This window comes from Solea solea, chromosome 11 (assembly GCF_958295425.1).
Source record: "Solea solea chromosome 11, fSolSol10.1, whole genome shotgun sequence".
Taxonomy (NCBI): domain Eukaryota; kingdom Metazoa; phylum Chordata; class Actinopteri; order Pleuronectiformes; family Soleidae; genus Solea; species Solea solea.
The window spans coordinates 8940711-8957218 of NC_081144.1; the positions used below are offsets into that span (position 1 = coordinate 8940711).

The window sequence follows — 16508 nt, forward strand, 5'->3', positions numbered from 1 at the left end:
GTAACTGCTTTGTTGGGAATTTTGATTTAATGTCATGCATTGTTGTTTTCATAGGGTTCATACAAGTTTTTGTTTGTCTTGTAAAAAGAGAATATTTTAAATCTTATATATATACTGTGTTTGTGTTAATGTTTACAAAGTAGTTGGCATAAATGAAACTGCAGGCAGGTCTGAGAGTCATGTGACGAACTGTTAGCAGGAGACAAATGTTCACTATCGACAAGACGGTAGCTGTGGGTGAGTGTGAGACAACAGCAAATGCATTAAGGTTTTTTATAAACAAGAATTGTAAGTAATTGTGTTTGCTCATAAAGATATACCTTTTAAAACAAAACAAAACACCTGATTTCCATTTTAATTCAGGGTGAGAATGTCCTGATATCTATGTGCAGACACTGTCATTTTTATATTTCAGATGTCCTGTGGAATTGTGTACAAACATCATCTTGATTTGTTTAGCCTCTAAAACATCTTGTGCTTAACCTAACCTAAGGAATCCATTTATTATCACTGTGTTTGCATGTAAGCGGTCGTTCTTCACCATCTCTGCATTAGCATTACTGCATGTGTCGTAGCATCATTACGTCCAACTAGGGAGAAATTATTCACTTGCGTCCTTAGGTGCTCGGCAGTGTTACCAGTAGGCCCTTGTTATGACATTTTGGAAAATTAATGTAATTAATTGCCCACAAATGAACAACATATCATGTTTATTATTAACTTTTTTTTATTTCTGGTTTAAGCTCCGCTGTTTGACACACCCTTAACATTAGTCTGAATTAAACAGAGCAAAATATAATTTCATAAATCATTTTTAAAGCATGCACTTCACCTTTTGATTCAATTTGTCATTATTCTCATGTATGGAAACTTAACAGTAGCCATTTTAGTAACTTTCATCTTTGGACATTCAAGGCCAAATGTTTCATCATGTAAGTGCTTCTTGTTTACAAAAAAACCCTCCACAGTCTCCACTCTTAGTCCTCGTTCCTCTCTGATATATTCTCGATTCCCTCCATGTCCACTGTAGATTCAAATTCCTCGGTGACCAGCTGCGTTTGCTGCAAGACATCTGGCACGGAGAAATTTTCTGCTGCCTCGGCACATACCAGGTTCTGGTCGGGCACCACCACCTCCATCACCTCATCACTCGAGCCAATCTCCACCCTCACGATGCAGCTGGAACTGAGGCCTGGTGAGTCGTCAGTCCCTTGGTTTGCGGGTTCCTTGTTGTCACTGGTGTCTTGAACATACTCCTTCTCTTCAGTGGTCAGAGGGGCTCCTGTCGTTTCAGATGAGTCACTGTCCCCTAAACTTTCATTAATATCCCGCACGACCATGTTCCTCAGTTTCCTCTGCCGGGGATTGTAGTTCTCGGTGCGCTTGTGGATTTGAACGTGCCGTCTGAGGTGAGCCTTCGGGAGAAAAACAACCAGAAATGTGACGGTTGGGTGGAATTAACAGAGGGTCACGAATGCAGTATCCATTTATTACTGCACAAACAAAGTTAAGCGGCATCCTAGATAACGACTCTCACCCACTCCATGACTCAGACACAGGAGCACCTTCAGCCCAAGACTCATTCTCCCAGGAAATCATTCCTGCCTGTTATATTTATATTTTTCTACACTTTTTTAAAGTTATTTTTATACTATTTAGTCTATTTACACCTTTGTTCTGTCAGGATATGCAATTTCCCCCCGGGATTAATAGTATTATTAGTAATAGTAAGTATTTCTGATTCTGATCAGGCCTAGTGAGTGGAAAAAATACACTGATTGAATCAATTTATTTCTCTGGTAATAATATATAACACAAAGAATAAATGGTCTTCTGGTAATAATAATGTTACAATATAAATGAATAATTCTATCGATTCTCATGTTCACTTTTAATATAAACACAAGGATATGTGTGTGTGCACCTCTGTGAACTAAAATCACGAAAAAGCACAAACTGCCACTTCTTTGTATTCAATAAAGTGAAATGCTTTTTGTCATCATGACTGTATGGTGATGATCGGTTGAAATTATCTACACATTAAACTGCAATAATTTCAGAAATTGTTGGTTCTTTCTGCTACAACACAAATATTTGCTGTTTTTCCATCAACCACTGAGAGATTAAACTGAATTTCATTGGATACATTTATCCTTAGGCCGCAGTCCGACGAGTGACCGTACCTGTCGAGTGAACCTGTAGCCGCAGTCACTGCATTCAAACTTCCTCATGCCTTTGTGGCGTCGCAGGTGAACATTGAGCTGCTCCTTGGCTGGTGACGATGAAAAGCCACAAAGTGAATCACATGACTGAGTCATGAATGCAAAGCTCATCAAACATTATGTTTTAATGGAGGCAAACAAAGCCCATCAGAGATCTCACCTTTGAAGGTTTTGCCACATATGTGACAGCAGTGGGGACGACCTTCCTCGTGCTTGCTGGCCTTGTGGCGGACGAGGGCGCCTTTCTCTGTGAACCGCTGCTCACAGACGTCACAGCTGAAGGGACGCTCACCGGTGTGTGTCCGGTGGTGTTTATCTAGACTGGCTGGTTTTCAAAACACAGTGATCAGTTCGTTAACATCACTGGCAGAGGGGGAAAAAAGCAGGAGAAGAAGTGAAGTAGCACACCAGGAAGGTTTTGCGCCATTACCTTGTGTCCTGAAGGTTTTCCCACAGAGATGACACTGATACGGCTTCTCACCACTGTGTATACGCATATGCATGTTGAGGTTGTTCTTCTGGGAGAACGCGTGGCCACATAAGGTGCAAACAAATGGTCGTTCGTTTCTGGAGAGAAAATGTCCAAAAAATTGTTCATCTGCACAATTGGAGTTACAGTTATTCATTTTCACTCCCGTGCACGGACACATAGACAAACATGTGCTGCTACCTGTGAATGGCTTTGATATGCATCTGCAGGCCGTTTCGACTCGACGCTCGATGGCCGCACTCCTCGCACACAAACGGCTTTTCACCTCGATGTTTGGCTGCTTCGTGCACACGCAGCTCCGTCCGAGTTAAGAAGGTTTTGGGGCACTGGGGACACTTCAGGCAAAAAAAAATATATATATATATTTTAACCTAATGAAAGCATTAATTTACAACATTGAATCAGTAGTGACTGGTGAAAAACACAAAAGACAACTGTGTAAAACTTTCAGTTTCAGTTATTTACTGTCGCACATTACCAGAAAACTTACTGCGTGTGGTTTTGGGTAACTGTGGATCTTCATCATGTGAAGCGTCAAGTTTTTCTTGTACATAAATTGTTCAGGACACAATGAACACTATAAAAAAAAAAAAACAATACATCAATGTTTTCTTTTGGTTGTGATACCATTTCTAGTCATCAATGATTGCTATAGAGACATAACGACTGTACCTTGTGAGGCATGTATCCAGTGTGGGACACAATGTGCAGACGTAGCTGTTCTTTCGTATTAAAGGTGGAGGAGCACATCGAGCATTTGTACGTCTGTAGTTAAAACACAGCACAAACACTTATCATCTTTTCTTTTTTTTTGTACATATTGCTTTCTCATCTGTGGCAATGAAACACTTCTTCAATAACTTACCACGACTTTATCACAATTTCTGATCTCGTGTATTAAAAGATTCTCCTTCCGGAAGTACTTCTTCCCACATTTAAGGCAACCAAAGGGCTTCTCCCCTGTATGTCGTCTGTAAAGGAAAAACATTAGTTGCTATCTCAACAGTGACTCAAATGAGAAATGCAGGGGACAGATTTTACCTGTTGTGGACTTTCAGGTAGTATTTGCTCTTGAAGGATTTTTCACAGACGGGACACTGCACAGAATCCTTCTTGGAATCTTCTTCCACGGTTTCTTCCTTCTCATTTTTCATCGTCTTACTTTGAACATTGCGTCTTCGTGCTGTTGATGAAGCTGTTGATGAAGACGCAGGCTCGGCGATGGGCACATATTCCTCATCTGAGCCTTCAGTGATTGGCTCAAACTCCCCAATATCATCATCTTCCTCTGCCGCCTCATTTTCCTGACGAACACTACTGTCATTTATGGCAATCTGAAGATCAGCTACCTGCAACATGACATAAGAGAAGTGTAAAGGTAACCATTGTGATCATCTTTGAAATAACTGACTTAAGTGTTTGCACCCAGTCATGTTTTATACCTCAGTTTTACCCGCTGGCTGATGTGGACTCTGACTATCCACAACATGACAACTTTCTGTCTCCGCAGGAATGTTCTCGTCCTGTTTGCTGGTGTTTTCACAGGCTATTAAATCAGTGGATGGTCTCTCATCAGTCACAAGTCTCCTGGGGCCCTTCACTACACGGCCAGAGCGGGTGGTGGTTGTTGCAGTAGTGGCAGCTACATTAATGGTGGCTGAGTCAGTGTTAATACCAAACTCCTTTTTTGTGTCTGTATGCACCTTCTCTTCTTCTTTGACTGAACAATGAGAGGTTGTATCCGATTGGGTCTTTCTTGGTCTGCCTCTTTTACGCTTCACGGGCACAGGATCCGCAGGCGTTTTCTGGAACTGCTGACAAAGTACAAGTGCCTCTGGCACACACAGGCTGGCTGCAGCATGCTGCACCTTGTCCAGGTTATCTAGATCCAGCTTCAGCTCTCCAGTGTAGAGGAAGTTTAGGAGCAGCTCCAGGCCATCGCTGGGACACTCCTGCAGGCAGATCTCTGTGCATGTTGCAGCAGGCGAGTTGAGCTGCTGGAACAGTTCACTGAAACAGGCCAGGATGTTGCGATGGGCCAAGTGTACCACCCCATCTCCCACATTCAGTGTTGCATCACAAAATTTCCCTGCTGCCCTCTGCTGGTTTAGGGAGGAGAGAACACTCTGTGCATGGTTCCTCTTCAAATGCGTCATTGTATCTTCACTGTTCACTGCTGCTGCATGACACACATAAATATCAAATAGTTTGTCAAAAGAAATCGGACAGGATGATCCCTATGTCATTCTGGAACTAAAATGATATGCCAAAAATAATTAATTGTTAGTTACAAATAATTAATTGATTAAGGAACATTTCATCAGTGTCAAAAAATGAATGTCCAACTAAACAGTTCAGTTTTACTCTTTGGCTTTCACCCAGTATGAGACATTGATTTGACCTGTTTTTATTGTATGATTTGTGTTATTTTTATATTTTCTACAGTATTTTGTCATTTTATTGTCTGTTTCATTGTTGATTTTAGGTCCTTTAGGTCTTAGGTATTTTATTTATCTCTGATGTACAGCACTTTGTTTCAGCTATTGTTGTTTTTAAGTGCTTTAAATGGATTGGATTAAGCAACTTCTAATCAATTGCAAAAATTAATCGTCAACTATTTTGATAATTTTAGTGTTTTTATAATTAAAATCATTTGGATTTTTCTTTTTAAATCAGAGTATTTTCAGGATTCTTAGCTCCACAAAGCAAAACATTTATAAAAATGAATATGTTGTAAATGGTTTGTGGACAAAACAACATCAACATCTTCATTTTGAGGTTTGGGAAACAACAATTAACAATCAAAATGTTGCAACAATATTTAATGGACCATTAGTTGCAGCCCTGCAGTAGTTAAATATATTATATGCGCTTAACTTGAGTTCATGAAGTGTTTTTTTGTTGAAAAAAAACATTAAAATAGTCCCTCCCTCCTTTACTATACCCATAACATATAACCTGTGTATATCACGTCGTCAAATTAAGTTATCCACTATTATTTAGCGACTAAATAAATAGCATTTCCATTTATTGCAGTTGGCATATCAATTATATTTATTATAGTTTATTTTCTAATGAGTATTGTATCGCTACCCCTGGCTACCTCCGCACCTCGACGTTTATTTCTTAGCACAAGTCTTTAAAGACGCTCCCTTAGCTGATACTCACCCGACGGCTACATTTCGACATTCACAATCCCATTATTGGTCAAAATCGATCATAAATTTTTCGCTGTGTATAAGCTGGATCCTCTTTTAATGGAACAAAGAAAGAATAAATAAAAAAAGAGCGAAACCCAGCAGCTACATGCACCTTGTTTTGTTTTCTTGTAGGCCCCTAAAAACTGCACAAGGAAGAGGAAGTGACGCATTTGAACTCCGGGAAAGTTGTTTGTTGTCCATTAAAAACGCCAACATTAACATTAAAACCTAATTAAACTATTTCACCGAAAATGTATGTTTATGGTTGTACTGGTGTGTGATATTTCTTTCCTCACTATTTATTCACTAAAAGTTAAAATAATGTTAAAAATTGCATCGCAATTGGCAAAATCGCAGATAATACCACGCCGGGTAAAATCATAGTTGACCATCTCGAACGTGGTGTCTGTTTGTGGCTCACACATGGAATTAGCCTTTTAGCAATGATGTTTTAACAGCTGGACTGCTCTAAGCATTCGATTTGGCCAAACATAAACGCTGCACACTCTTTTGAATTTCTCCAGCTTTACGCTGTTTTGTACACAAGCAGGGGGTAAGTACTCGCCACATTAAGTGCCACAACAATACTTAGCATAGCAGCTAACGCTAGTTACCTGGCGAGACTGTGACGTGCTTCTATGAAACTTCGCACAACTTTAAAATACACTTTTCGTTCTGGGTTGGTGTCTGGTTTCTGTTAATATGCTGTTTCTCTGCCCCACGTGTTGAGGAAAAAGTCGAATAAACTCTGAGCTGCTTTTTGAATTCCATTGTAGCATGGCTAGTTTAGCCTTGATCTGTTAAATAATAATTGTAATCAATTATTTCCCACGCCCTTGCACAACAATATAAGGCTCTATCATAAAATAAAGATGATGTTAATTATAACTTAGAGTACAGTTCTGTAGGTTCACTCACCCATGGTGGTCAGAAACAAGTGGGATCACAGATAGGATACATATTCTGTTATTATTAATATATTAAATATTATTAATTTAATAAGATAATAGTAGAAATTCACCATGATTAATTTACTGTTAGTGCTTTTTATCACGATGAGGAATAATATCCTATATTGTCCCATCACTAAATGTGAGTCTTTTTTTCCTGCTAATTCTGCTTCTCTCTTTGCAGACACCCCCCTTTTATTTTCCACCAACACCCACATGAATGGTTACTGATTTGACAATATGAAGGTGAAGAAAACCACACAGGTCAAAGGTCATGCTAAATCTCAGAAGTGGAAGGATGTGAGGGGAAAACGATGCAGACCTCCCATCAGTTCATCTGAGCTCAACACCCCTCTGGTCATGGCCGGCATGATAAAAGAGCACCAAGCAACTGTTAAGAAAAAAACTACTATCAAGAGGCTGCAAAATAAGGCAAAGTCTGTCTCTGCTACCAAGAAAAACACTTCCCAGTCTGAATTGAAGAAATCACACAGTCAGGCTAATGGGAGTTCAGGGTTCACTATGGACAATGAGTCTAATGACTCCCAGGAGTGGAAGGAGTATTCCAAGTCCATTCAGAGGAATGGTGTAGAGACCTCTGCTGACACGGAGGATGTACTGCCAGGTAGAATGGATGGGAATAATCTCCATCACTGTGCAGAGAGAGTTCATCAGGGAAACCATGCAGTAGTTGTCATGCAGAAGAATCAGGTACATTTCTGGTCATTTTATTTTAAGTCAATCTGTGAGATTTGTATGAAATATTTTTGATCTGTTATCAATTTCTTCAACTGAGTCTAACATTTTTCCCTGGCAGACCCTGTGTTTCCGTGGGAAATGCCTTTTGACCTGCCTGTATGGTCGGGTAGAAGTGATGGGGTTCACTATTGAAGAGGGCCAGCAGTCATATCCACTGTTCTCCCCGGCTTCACATTGTCCTTTGGTGATTACAGCACTAGAAAGCTCTGCCAGCGCCAGAGACGACAAAGCGGCAGCTTCACCCATTCTCCAAAAGTATTTATTATCGTCAGGTAAATGATAGAAATAACCTATCAAAGTCCCACTCTGTTTTATACATTTGAACGTTTTCGGAACAGGATTACACTTTTTTTCTTTGTATTTTTGCAGCGTCGCACAAAAAGTTGCTAAAAAAGGTAACATCACATTCCTCCATCATCCTCCTGGAGCCAATGGAAACACCCCTGACACGGTTTCTGTCAAGCTTCTCGGAGCTCAGTGAATTGTTCAGCCCCATGATGGTAATCTAACGATATTTTGTATATTTTCCTTCTTCACGATATCCACCAAATCACATGCTGTTTAAATTAATTTACTTTAAGTTTAGAACTGGAGTTGACAGACTTGTCTAACTGACACTTTTCCCCCACTACTTGTTTGTAGAGTGAACTAATGTCAGCTGTGCTTGACACTCCTCTCAATGGTTTGGGTGTGATTCCTCTGAGTAGCAGCATTGAAGGCCTGAACATGTCAAAGAGCTACAGAGATGCTCTTAGCACAGTGGTTGGTGCCTGCAGAGGTAAGGACATGAACTTCTCGATGGAAATTACATTCTATGCATCACATCTGAATAAGTATTTTAGTTACTTTCATGACTTATAATGAACCGTTTTTGTTACTTTTGTTTCCTAGTTACATTTTTGTAATACTGTCAACACTGCAATCTGACATTGAAGCTGTCGATTTGAACATGGTCGATCACCCTGTTATTGTCTGTTAAGCATAAAAACACAATAATTGTGTTGAATAAGTCTGGATGAGCCAATTCTAAGTTGCAAATGAGTTTATTTCCACTTCACATTACACTATATGAAAACATGACTATGAAAAAATTAAGGACATTCACCATGAGATCCCTCATCATGTAAGGTTTCATTTGCAATAAAATACATTTAAAGAAATCATCACTGATGCAGCATTAACTGTTGTTGGTGTAATAAACATGTCAAACACATTTGTGCTGTGACACATAACCTGACATTTGTCTTGTCTGTCATTCACAGGAGACATGGATGGTTGTGCAGTTATTCTTGTGTGTGGTACCAAGAATGTGGGCAAGTCAACATTTATTCGCCACCTCATCAACACTTTACTAAATCAGTAAGTTTACATAACATGCCTCCTTCATTTCTCTACCCAGTAAACTGATATTTATTTATACTACTATGTTTGTGTGTTAAGATTATTATCCATATTGTGTCCTTAACATGATTTGGTTAGGGTTGATATGATGATCCCTGTGCACTAAACTATCATTATTTATACCTCAGTTTCAGTTTGCTGAGGACTTAACATTCATACAGAGATGAAATAGTTGAAATAGTAATGGTATTATTATAATTGTTTGTTTGTTTTTGTGTCCGCAGCACTGCTTATGTAGATTACTTGGAAGCAGACCTTGGTCAAACAGAATTCACCCCTGCTGGTTGTCTGTCCTTGTCAGTTGTCAGAGAACCACTTCTGGGTATGTATTTATTATCTTGCTGTTTCACATTACCTTTTTGTTGTTGTGTATTCCGGACTTAAAAATCTCTTTTATGTTGTACAAGGAACACGCACTGTGTCGTTGTAGTCTGTGATAAACTATTAGTTTAATTAATCCAGGGAGTAGTGACTTTACTAGGTATACTAATTATATGTCTGTACCGTAAATATAAGCGTAAAAACATAAATGAATCAACAGTCAGTCTGTACTTTAAATCTTGATCTTGATGCTACTTTCATAGCATCAAATAACTAATTAAAAAGCAACTTAGGCAAAGTAATCACATGAACATGCATCAGTGTAGGAACTACCTTTATATGACAAAAAACATCTTTGGTAATCTGGCATGCATGATTTACTTTGGCTCATGTCCCATCTGTTAACAAGGAGGAGGATGGATTTATAACCTAATAAACCTATGCAGCCACCAGTAGGTGATTTAGATGGTTTGGCCTCACTTGTGGGAGCTTATCATGTCATCCAAGTTTATATATATAGTCCAAGTGGTCCAAGCCAAATGAGATATAACATGGGAGCTCTGGGGCCGGGACATACTGTCTGTCCTTGTGTCTCCAGAGATCCACTAGAGTCCCTGTCACATAAATTTCATCATACTCCCATTTCCGCGGTAGTCTGCTCGGACCCTACTTGGACGAAAGCGAGGATGTCGCCGATTTGAGTCCACACAGAACCTATGCGCAAACTGCACATGCTCCCTTCAGCTCCCACAGCGCTTTACAGTCCATTTGGGGACGTGGGATCACATAAACATATACTGATAATCGTACATATACAACTCAGTGTGCAAAGAATACAAGAAAATACAAATGAGACTGGCGTGTACCCCTCATTTTATTATGAGAGGAACCACATGAACTGGCATGTATATACAAAATGCGAAAGTTGGCATGATGATGTATTTCCCAAAAAGATGAGCTCTTCCTTTAATACGTCGGTTTCATATGATATTCCTGAACTGTGTCGTAAAATTAGTACACTTACACCGAGTTTGTTTTCCAGGACCACCATTCTCACATCAGCGCACACCAGACCACATGATCTACTATGGTCAGACAACAAGTGAGTCGGACTTGGACAGATACCTAGAATCACTGAAGTTCTTGTGGCGTAGACGCTCGCAGAGCAGGGAGACTCCCATCATCATCAACACCATGGGCTGGGTCAAGGGTCAGTAATAACATAATATAAACAACTAGAATTACGATGGTTGTAAGCCGTGTCTGAATATGTGCTCGTCTTCCACAGGATTTGGGTTCCAGCTACTAGTGGACATGATTCGCATCTTCCCAGTCTCGCATGTCGTCCAGCTCGGCCATGGTGGTGTCACACAGTGTCCCGCCCTTACTCCAGACTTTCTTAGGACGGCACATGGGTGTCAGACCCACCCGCCAGCTCAGACAGCAATGGATGAGTTTACAGAGAACCACAGTCCCCCAAGAAGCTACACTCACCTTATTATACAGTCAGAGTTTCAAGGAGTGGCACGTCAAGGAGCTGCGTAAGTGGCACCACTATCAGCCTGTGTTTGGATTCAAATAATAATAATGAACGTTTTCATTATTAAATCCATTGGCTTTATTGTCTGTTTGTGTTGTGTATGACAGGAAACACCAGCGCAGTAACGAGCACAGAGAGCTGTCGTTGCTGGCTTACCTGAGTCAGCTACAATCTCCTGAACCTGGACCAGTTAGACCGCTACACAGCCTCACCCCATACCAGGTAGATGAAAAAGATAATGCAATTGTGTTATCTTGTTTAGATTTTCTTCTCTTCAGAATCCACAAGGGTTGGCATCATATTAACACTTAATCATTTTGGGAAATATACTTAAAACCTCTCTTGCTGAGTGCAATACAACAAGATGGAAGATGACTGTAGTGTACGGAAAGCACAAAGCTGCATTCAGGAGGTGATAAACTCAGATTAAAGAATGGAAGCAGGGGAAACATGTTTGGCTTCAAGGATTCACTTACCAGTTCCTGTCAATTTTACCAGCCAAAGCTTGTTACCAAGATATATCATATTTCCAGTTGTCTACTCCTGATAATGTAGCATTTCTTGTTAGACTGAGTAATATACTTGACTGAGAACATAAAATATCTCACTCTGATCCCACAGGTGCCACACACAGCTGTAGCTTTAGGTGTGATCCATTGCGAGGTGGTGCCAAATCACATGCTTTATGCTGCCAACGCCACACTGGTGGGGCTCTGCTGCCTGGGAGAAAAAATCGTAAGCAGAGGAGGTCCAGTCCTCTTGTCCCAGGCACCCATCTGTCCATGTGTGGGCTTTGGTATGTACCTCATTTAATGCCCATGTGCAAGGTCATGCAGACACCTAATTCTTCCTTCAGTATATTTTGTAAACCGAGAACTGAAAATGGATAAAATAAAATCCCAGGTTTAAGTGACCTTAGGTCAAAACCTCTATAAATGTTTTCTGTGTTGTGAATTCCAGGTGTGCTCCGAGGTGTTGACATGGCTCGAGGTCTGTATTTCCTGCTGACTCCTGTAGATCCCTCCATTCTACGCAAGGTCAACTGTCTCCTACTTGGAGCCATAACGCTGCCTTCCTGCATCCTCACAGCACAGGTCAGATGACAGTTGTTATCTCTAAAACACCCGTCAATGCTGTCAATCAATGTCAAAAAGGCTTGGTTTTACCATAACTTAACAAAACCTCTGTCTGTGTTTCAGGCTGGCTATAAGGGGGAGATGCCCTATGTGACCACAGACTACAGTTTTGATGTCACCGGTGCAGGAAAGCTGCGAGTCTTTAAGGGACTGATGAGACCAAGTCAAATAGGGATGTAATGACTTTCTCCACAGAGCACCACCTGATTTATTTCTCATTACCTTCTTGACTGTTGTCTTACGTCAACCTGTCAGCACTGGCTGTAGATTGTACAGACCTGACACTGAGACAGGAATTTGTTTTCTCTCTCTCTCGCTCTCATTTCAAGATTCATTGTGACGGTGACGCCAGGGAGACAGACTTCCCTGTTGTTAGATGTCATATCACATGGACAATAACATCACACCTTGTAGTTAAAGCTCTTGTTTGTAGGTAACATTCCAAACATGAACACATAGAGCTGCCAGAAATTAAATGAAAAGCAACATGTGTTCAGACTGCTCTCTTTTTTTGCTTTCAAATGCTTTTATCAACCAGTGTCGCTACTAGTGGCTTTTAAAATGAAAGGCATAGTTGTTGTCGGAGGCAGCAGTGCAACACCAACTCCTGTGTGCCACAATACAAAAAGGGATTTTTTTCATAGATTTGTGAGGAGTGTGTGGTTTACAAAATGTCTCAAAACTTAGTTGCCAGTTATACATGCTGTCGAAAGTCAAGCCAATGCCTTTTGGTCGTGAAAGCCTTTTCAGTGAGAGTCTGTTTAAGCTGGTTCCATTGCAGTCAGCACTGATAGTGTCTGTATCTCATATAAACACATTTTAAGAAAAAAGCTATCACCTCAGCTTTTTGTTTCACAGTTGTACACATCCAGGTAGATTTCAACTAGGCCATTTAACTAGTATATGCAGGATGCATTATAATCCCTGATTCAGACAGTAGTTTGTTTTGTGGGATAAAATCAAATGAAAGAATCCTGTTTTGTCAGTATTACATTTTCACGTCAGTCGGATGTTCACCTGAAATTGATCTATTTTTATTGCAGACCAGCACTGCTTTAAATGTTGTGCTTTTGTTATGCTGTTTAATACTTAACACTTAAGTGTAACTGCATTTATGGGTCATTCAAGGAGAATTTTTGTAAATGTTTACAGTTTAATGTGTAGGCTTGTGTGGGATTACATCAAGTACAAATCTGGTGCTACAGATTGTGCCACAGGGGGGCAGCAAATGTGTGTTGAAATTTTGCTCTGAACAACAGCAGATGGTCACAAAAGGGTGAAAGAAAATTCAATAAAAAGTGTAAAAACACAATTCTGTTTTAGGTGAATTTTAATAGATCATTGTGGTTTTAATATCAAATGATGGTAATTCGAGATCAGGCTGTAAACTGACATTTGCATTATCTGACTGAAGGGATTAAAAGCATGGCACTTGGTCGTAAACACACACTTAAGCTGTGGAGAATTGCTAATTTGTTAAGTGGGCTGTTTTAATGTCCCCACTCTTCCCCCTTGCTGTTCTTTGTTCACCGTTCCCCGCCTCTTTATTGAGGGTGAGTGCATACACACACAGCACAGCAACATTTTGGCAGAGTCATTGTTTTGGCTTTGTCACATCAGATGTTTTACCAACGACCTCATGCAAACCAAAGACAAATCCCTCTGTAGTGGTGCCGCCAGACAAAAGCCTGCCTGTCCCTGAGTGGTCAGAAATAACAACACACATCTATCCAATGTATTCCTAATATGCAACATTCAACATTTAGTGGATTCATAACCATACAAAATAAAAAAAAACATATGATTGCATGTCCACCCTTTAGATTTATCTGCCATGAATGTGCCAACTTAAAATCTTCCAAAAATATGTTATGTTTCTGGCTCTACAGTTGAAAGAGAAATCAAATAAAGTGAAGGTGGTAGCTGTATTACTGTTCAAAACCATGATTTGATTTAAAATAATGATTTGATCTTTAAATGATTAATGATAAATAACAAAACTGACCGCTAATAGTATTTCGTAACAAATTTCAATGATGTTTTAGTATTTTTTTTCTGAAAATTGCACTAAACAAGTTTTGTTAACCTTTCAGTCACTGTATTTCATTACTTTTTAAACATTTTAAAGACTTAAAAATAATGTGAATCATGAATTTATTAGAATGTTTAATGGTTTAGTTTGAATATTGGTGTTGAATCAAAATGACACAATGTTGCCATGCTTGGATCAATACTGCTGGAGTCCCTTGTGACCAAACGCAACAGCAGGGCACCTTTTAACTGCCTTTTGCCCCTGGGACTTGTAAATGTTTGACCCCCGGGTTCAGCGTGTGGTAATCTGATTAAACATGGTAGTTAATTAAGACAAAAAAGGCAGAATGAATTCCAAGTCATGTCTTGTTCTGTCTATCTAAATAATTTTTTCATGTTTTTTATACTTGTTGCAACTTTTTAATTTTGTGTCTTTGTTGTATTTTGTCTCTTTATGAAAATGTTTAATATTCTTTGTAGAAGGCACATGTGGTTGTGTGGTTGTTCTGAGTCTCTTTGTCGTCGTGTGCCAGTTATGTGTCTCTTTATGGTAGTTTGATGTGTCTGTGGTTTATGGTTGTTTTGTCTCATTTTGTGTTTTTATAGTATTTTCTTTCACATTTTATAGTTGTTAAATGTGTCTCTGTGGTTGTTGTGTCGCTCTGCTTTTGTTAATTGACGTTTGTGTTGATCCTTGTGTCACTCTTTGGTCATTTTGTTCATTGTTAATTTTTTTCGTTTGTTTATGGTTCCATTTTGTGTCTTCAATTTGTTGTTTGCATCTGTTTTGTGGTGTTGTGTGTCTCTTTTCTTTTGTTAATGGACGTATGTGATATTTTTTCACGAGTGTGGGCGGTTGTGTCTCTGTCACTCTTCGGTCGTTTTGTTCATTTTTTCGTCTGTTTATGGTATTTGTGTGCCTTTAATTTGCTGTTAGCGTGTCTGTGGTTGTTGTGTGTCTCTTTACTGTTGTTAATGGACGTTTGTGTTCATTTTTTGTGATAATTATTAATGTGTGTGGGCGGTTTTGAATCTTTGTCTTTCGGTCATTTTGTTCTGTTCAATTTGTTCTTTTTTTCCGCCTGTTTACGGTCATTTTGTTGGTTGTTTGTGGTGTTTTTGTGTCTTCTTGGTTACACAACTTTCACACAGGATCCATGAACAGTAACTGAGGCTCTGACACAGTTTTGACTCCTCGGGTCCACGGGTCTGAACAGAGTCCAGAGGCTTGAATGCGCTGTGGAAAGTCATGAAGAAGTCGTGTACGTCTCTGGTGAGTGTGTGTGTGTGTGTGTGTGTTGTGTGGACGTGATGTTGGTGTCTCTGGCGCCTCTAGCTGCGACACTGCGTCACTCTGAAACTAACTGCAGTGAGTCTTTGTGGCCCCAGGTTGAGTGAATGAATGGAGGAAGCCGAAGGTTGATCACTGAAGGCGGCGAGGAGAAGCATCAACAGCGGACGGTGTGTTTACAACTTGGGCTGCTTGTCGTGTGGAGCTAAGAGACGGAGACACGTCCAGACGTGGATTCGCTGGTCTAAAGTCAATGGACACACTCTCCTCCTCGTTTTAATCCCATTCTTGCGCCGAGCCGAGCTGACTAACGTTGTTCACTGGACGTCGTCGAAATTTCTTGTTTTCAGCAACAGGTCATTTAGCGCCTTTGTTTGTGCTGCGTCCAAACTTGCAGCTTCACCGCCTGTGGTTGTTGGAACGGCGTTAACTCCTCGTCACATGAAGCGAGGGATGCGTTTTTGCCACTCTTTCCCGTGCGTTCACCGTGCAGCTTTGTGCTCGCCACCGACCAGACTGTGCAGTCTGTGCGCACTGAGGAGGGCGACAGCGGCAGAAACATTTGAAAATGACTTATTGGAAAGAGCTCATTAAACGTGATTGAGACTGAGACACACGGACACAGACCTTCGAGGAGCCGGTGCTGGTTTTTTTTCTTCCGTACCAACAAGCATCGCATGCCTACATGGTGCCAAACAAGTGGAGCATGAATTCAGTTATGCACAAGTCGCCACCAAGAAGCTGGCTTGGTCTCAGATTACGACTGAGTAAGTAAAAAATTCATGATCAACCTTTCAATAACCCACCATCTTTAGTTTGTATCAGGCAGCATCTCAATAATGAGTCACCTCAGTGCTTTTGTTCTGGGACAAACTCAAAAAGAGATTGTGCTCCATGCAGATATAGAGAAGAACACAGCAACTCTCTTTGATCCTCAGGCACCACATCATTGTTTCATGCTTTTCCTCCAGTCATCACAGTTAATGGCTGGATTTGGCAAGTGACCTAAGCAATTATCCCAGCTGGAAGCAGAGGTATTTTAGTCTGGGGAGGAAAGTACACCCTGATCTGAAAGTTGAAGGGACAACTCTGCAGCTGCACACTCACATCAGAGACATATCCTCCTGTAAATAACTAACACTATTTCTTGTATTTTCCCCATGACCT

The 16508-nt window shown here is 40.3% G+C and overlaps 3 protein-coding genes across 5 annotated transcripts in view; 2 read left to right on the top strand and 1 right to left on the bottom strand.

Annotated features, from left to right (window-relative positions):
* Nucleotides 1-634: 634 nt before the first annotated feature.
* Nucleotides 635-6067, bottom strand: zbtb48 (zinc finger and BTB domain containing 48). 2 transcript variants are annotated; one of them, XM_058642293.1, is made up of 11 exons: nucleotides 5881-6067; nucleotides 4155-4888; nucleotides 3754-4061; nucleotides 3578-3683; nucleotides 3385-3477; nucleotides 3203-3289; nucleotides 2893-3047; nucleotides 2653-2789; nucleotides 2383-2547; nucleotides 2184-2272; nucleotides 635-1415 (listed from the first exon to the last, which is right to left on the bottom strand). In XM_058642293.1, the coding sequence occupies exons 2-11, from the start codon at nucleotides 4866-4868 to the stop codon at nucleotides 978-980; spliced, it is 2292 nt and encodes a 763-aa protein (XP_058498276.1). In that variant the 5' UTR covers nucleotides 4869-4888; nucleotides 5881-6067; the 3' UTR covers nucleotides 635-977. The 2 variants fall into 2 exon arrangements, with proteins under 2 accessions (XP_058498276.1, XP_058498275.1); XM_058642292.1 differs by having other exon boundaries at nucleotides 636-1415; nucleotides 4155-4891.
* Nucleotides 6068-6271: 204 nt separating this feature from the next.
* nol9 (nucleolar protein 9) lies at nucleotides 6272-12509 on the top strand. The gene is made up of 13 exons (XM_058642294.1): nucleotides 6272-6465; nucleotides 7047-7573; nucleotides 7680-7893; nucleotides 7991-8121; nucleotides 8264-8399; nucleotides 8884-8980; nucleotides 9247-9344; nucleotides 10386-10553; nucleotides 10632-10884; nucleotides 10991-11105; nucleotides 11505-11679; nucleotides 11844-11977; nucleotides 12083-12509. Exons 2-13 carry the CDS (start codon nucleotides 7103-7105, stop codon nucleotides 12197-12199), a joined length of 2109 nt encoding a protein of 702 aa, XP_058498277.1. The 5' UTR covers nucleotides 6272-6465; nucleotides 7047-7102; the 3' UTR covers nucleotides 12200-12509.
* A 2364-nt stretch (nucleotides 12510-14873) lies between these two features.
* The window catches only part of plekhg5b (pleckstrin homology domain containing, family G (with RhoGef domain) member 5b), a 63943-nt gene continuing 62308 nt past the window's right edge, over nucleotides 14874-16508 (top strand). Inside the window, exons 1-2 of one of the 2 annotated variants that reach the window (XM_058643001.1) lie at nucleotides 14874-15323; nucleotides 15440-16108. In XM_058643001.1, coding sequence (XP_058498984.1) covers nucleotides 16027-16108 — 82 coding nt within the window. In that variant the 5' untranslated portion in view covers nucleotides 14874-15323; nucleotides 15440-16026. Of the gene's footprint in view, nucleotides 15324-15420; nucleotides 16109-16508 lie in introns of those variants that run through there. The other variant, XM_058643002.1, reaches the window with a different exon arrangement.

Bases quoted from the DNA above. Each gene is read 5' to 3' on its own strand.
- zbtb48 (XM_058642293.1), bottom strand. From the start codon at position 4,868: ATGACGCATTTGAAGAGGAACCATGCACAGAGTGTTCTCTCCTCCCTA. The intron at 2,790-2,892 runs GTAGCAGCACAT...TTTTCTCTCCAG, and splicing joins CATATCAAAGCCATTCACAG to AAACGAACGACCATTTGTTT. The intron at 2,273-2,382 runs GTGAGATCTCTG...CATCGTCACCAG, and splicing joins ATGTGGCAAAACCTTCAAAG to CCAAGGAGCAGCTCAATGTT.
- nol9 (XM_058642294.1), top strand. From the start codon at position 7,103: ATGAAGGTGAAGAAAACCACACAGGTCAAAGGTCATGCTAAATCTCAG. The intron at 10,554-10,631 runs GTCAGTAATAAC...CGTCTTCCACAG, and splicing joins CACCATGGGCTGGGTCAAGG to GATTTGGGTTCCAGCTACTA. The intron at 11,680-11,843 runs GTATGTACCTCA...TGTGAATTCCAG, and splicing joins CTGTCCATGTGTGGGCTTTG to GTGTGCTCCGAGGTGTTGAC.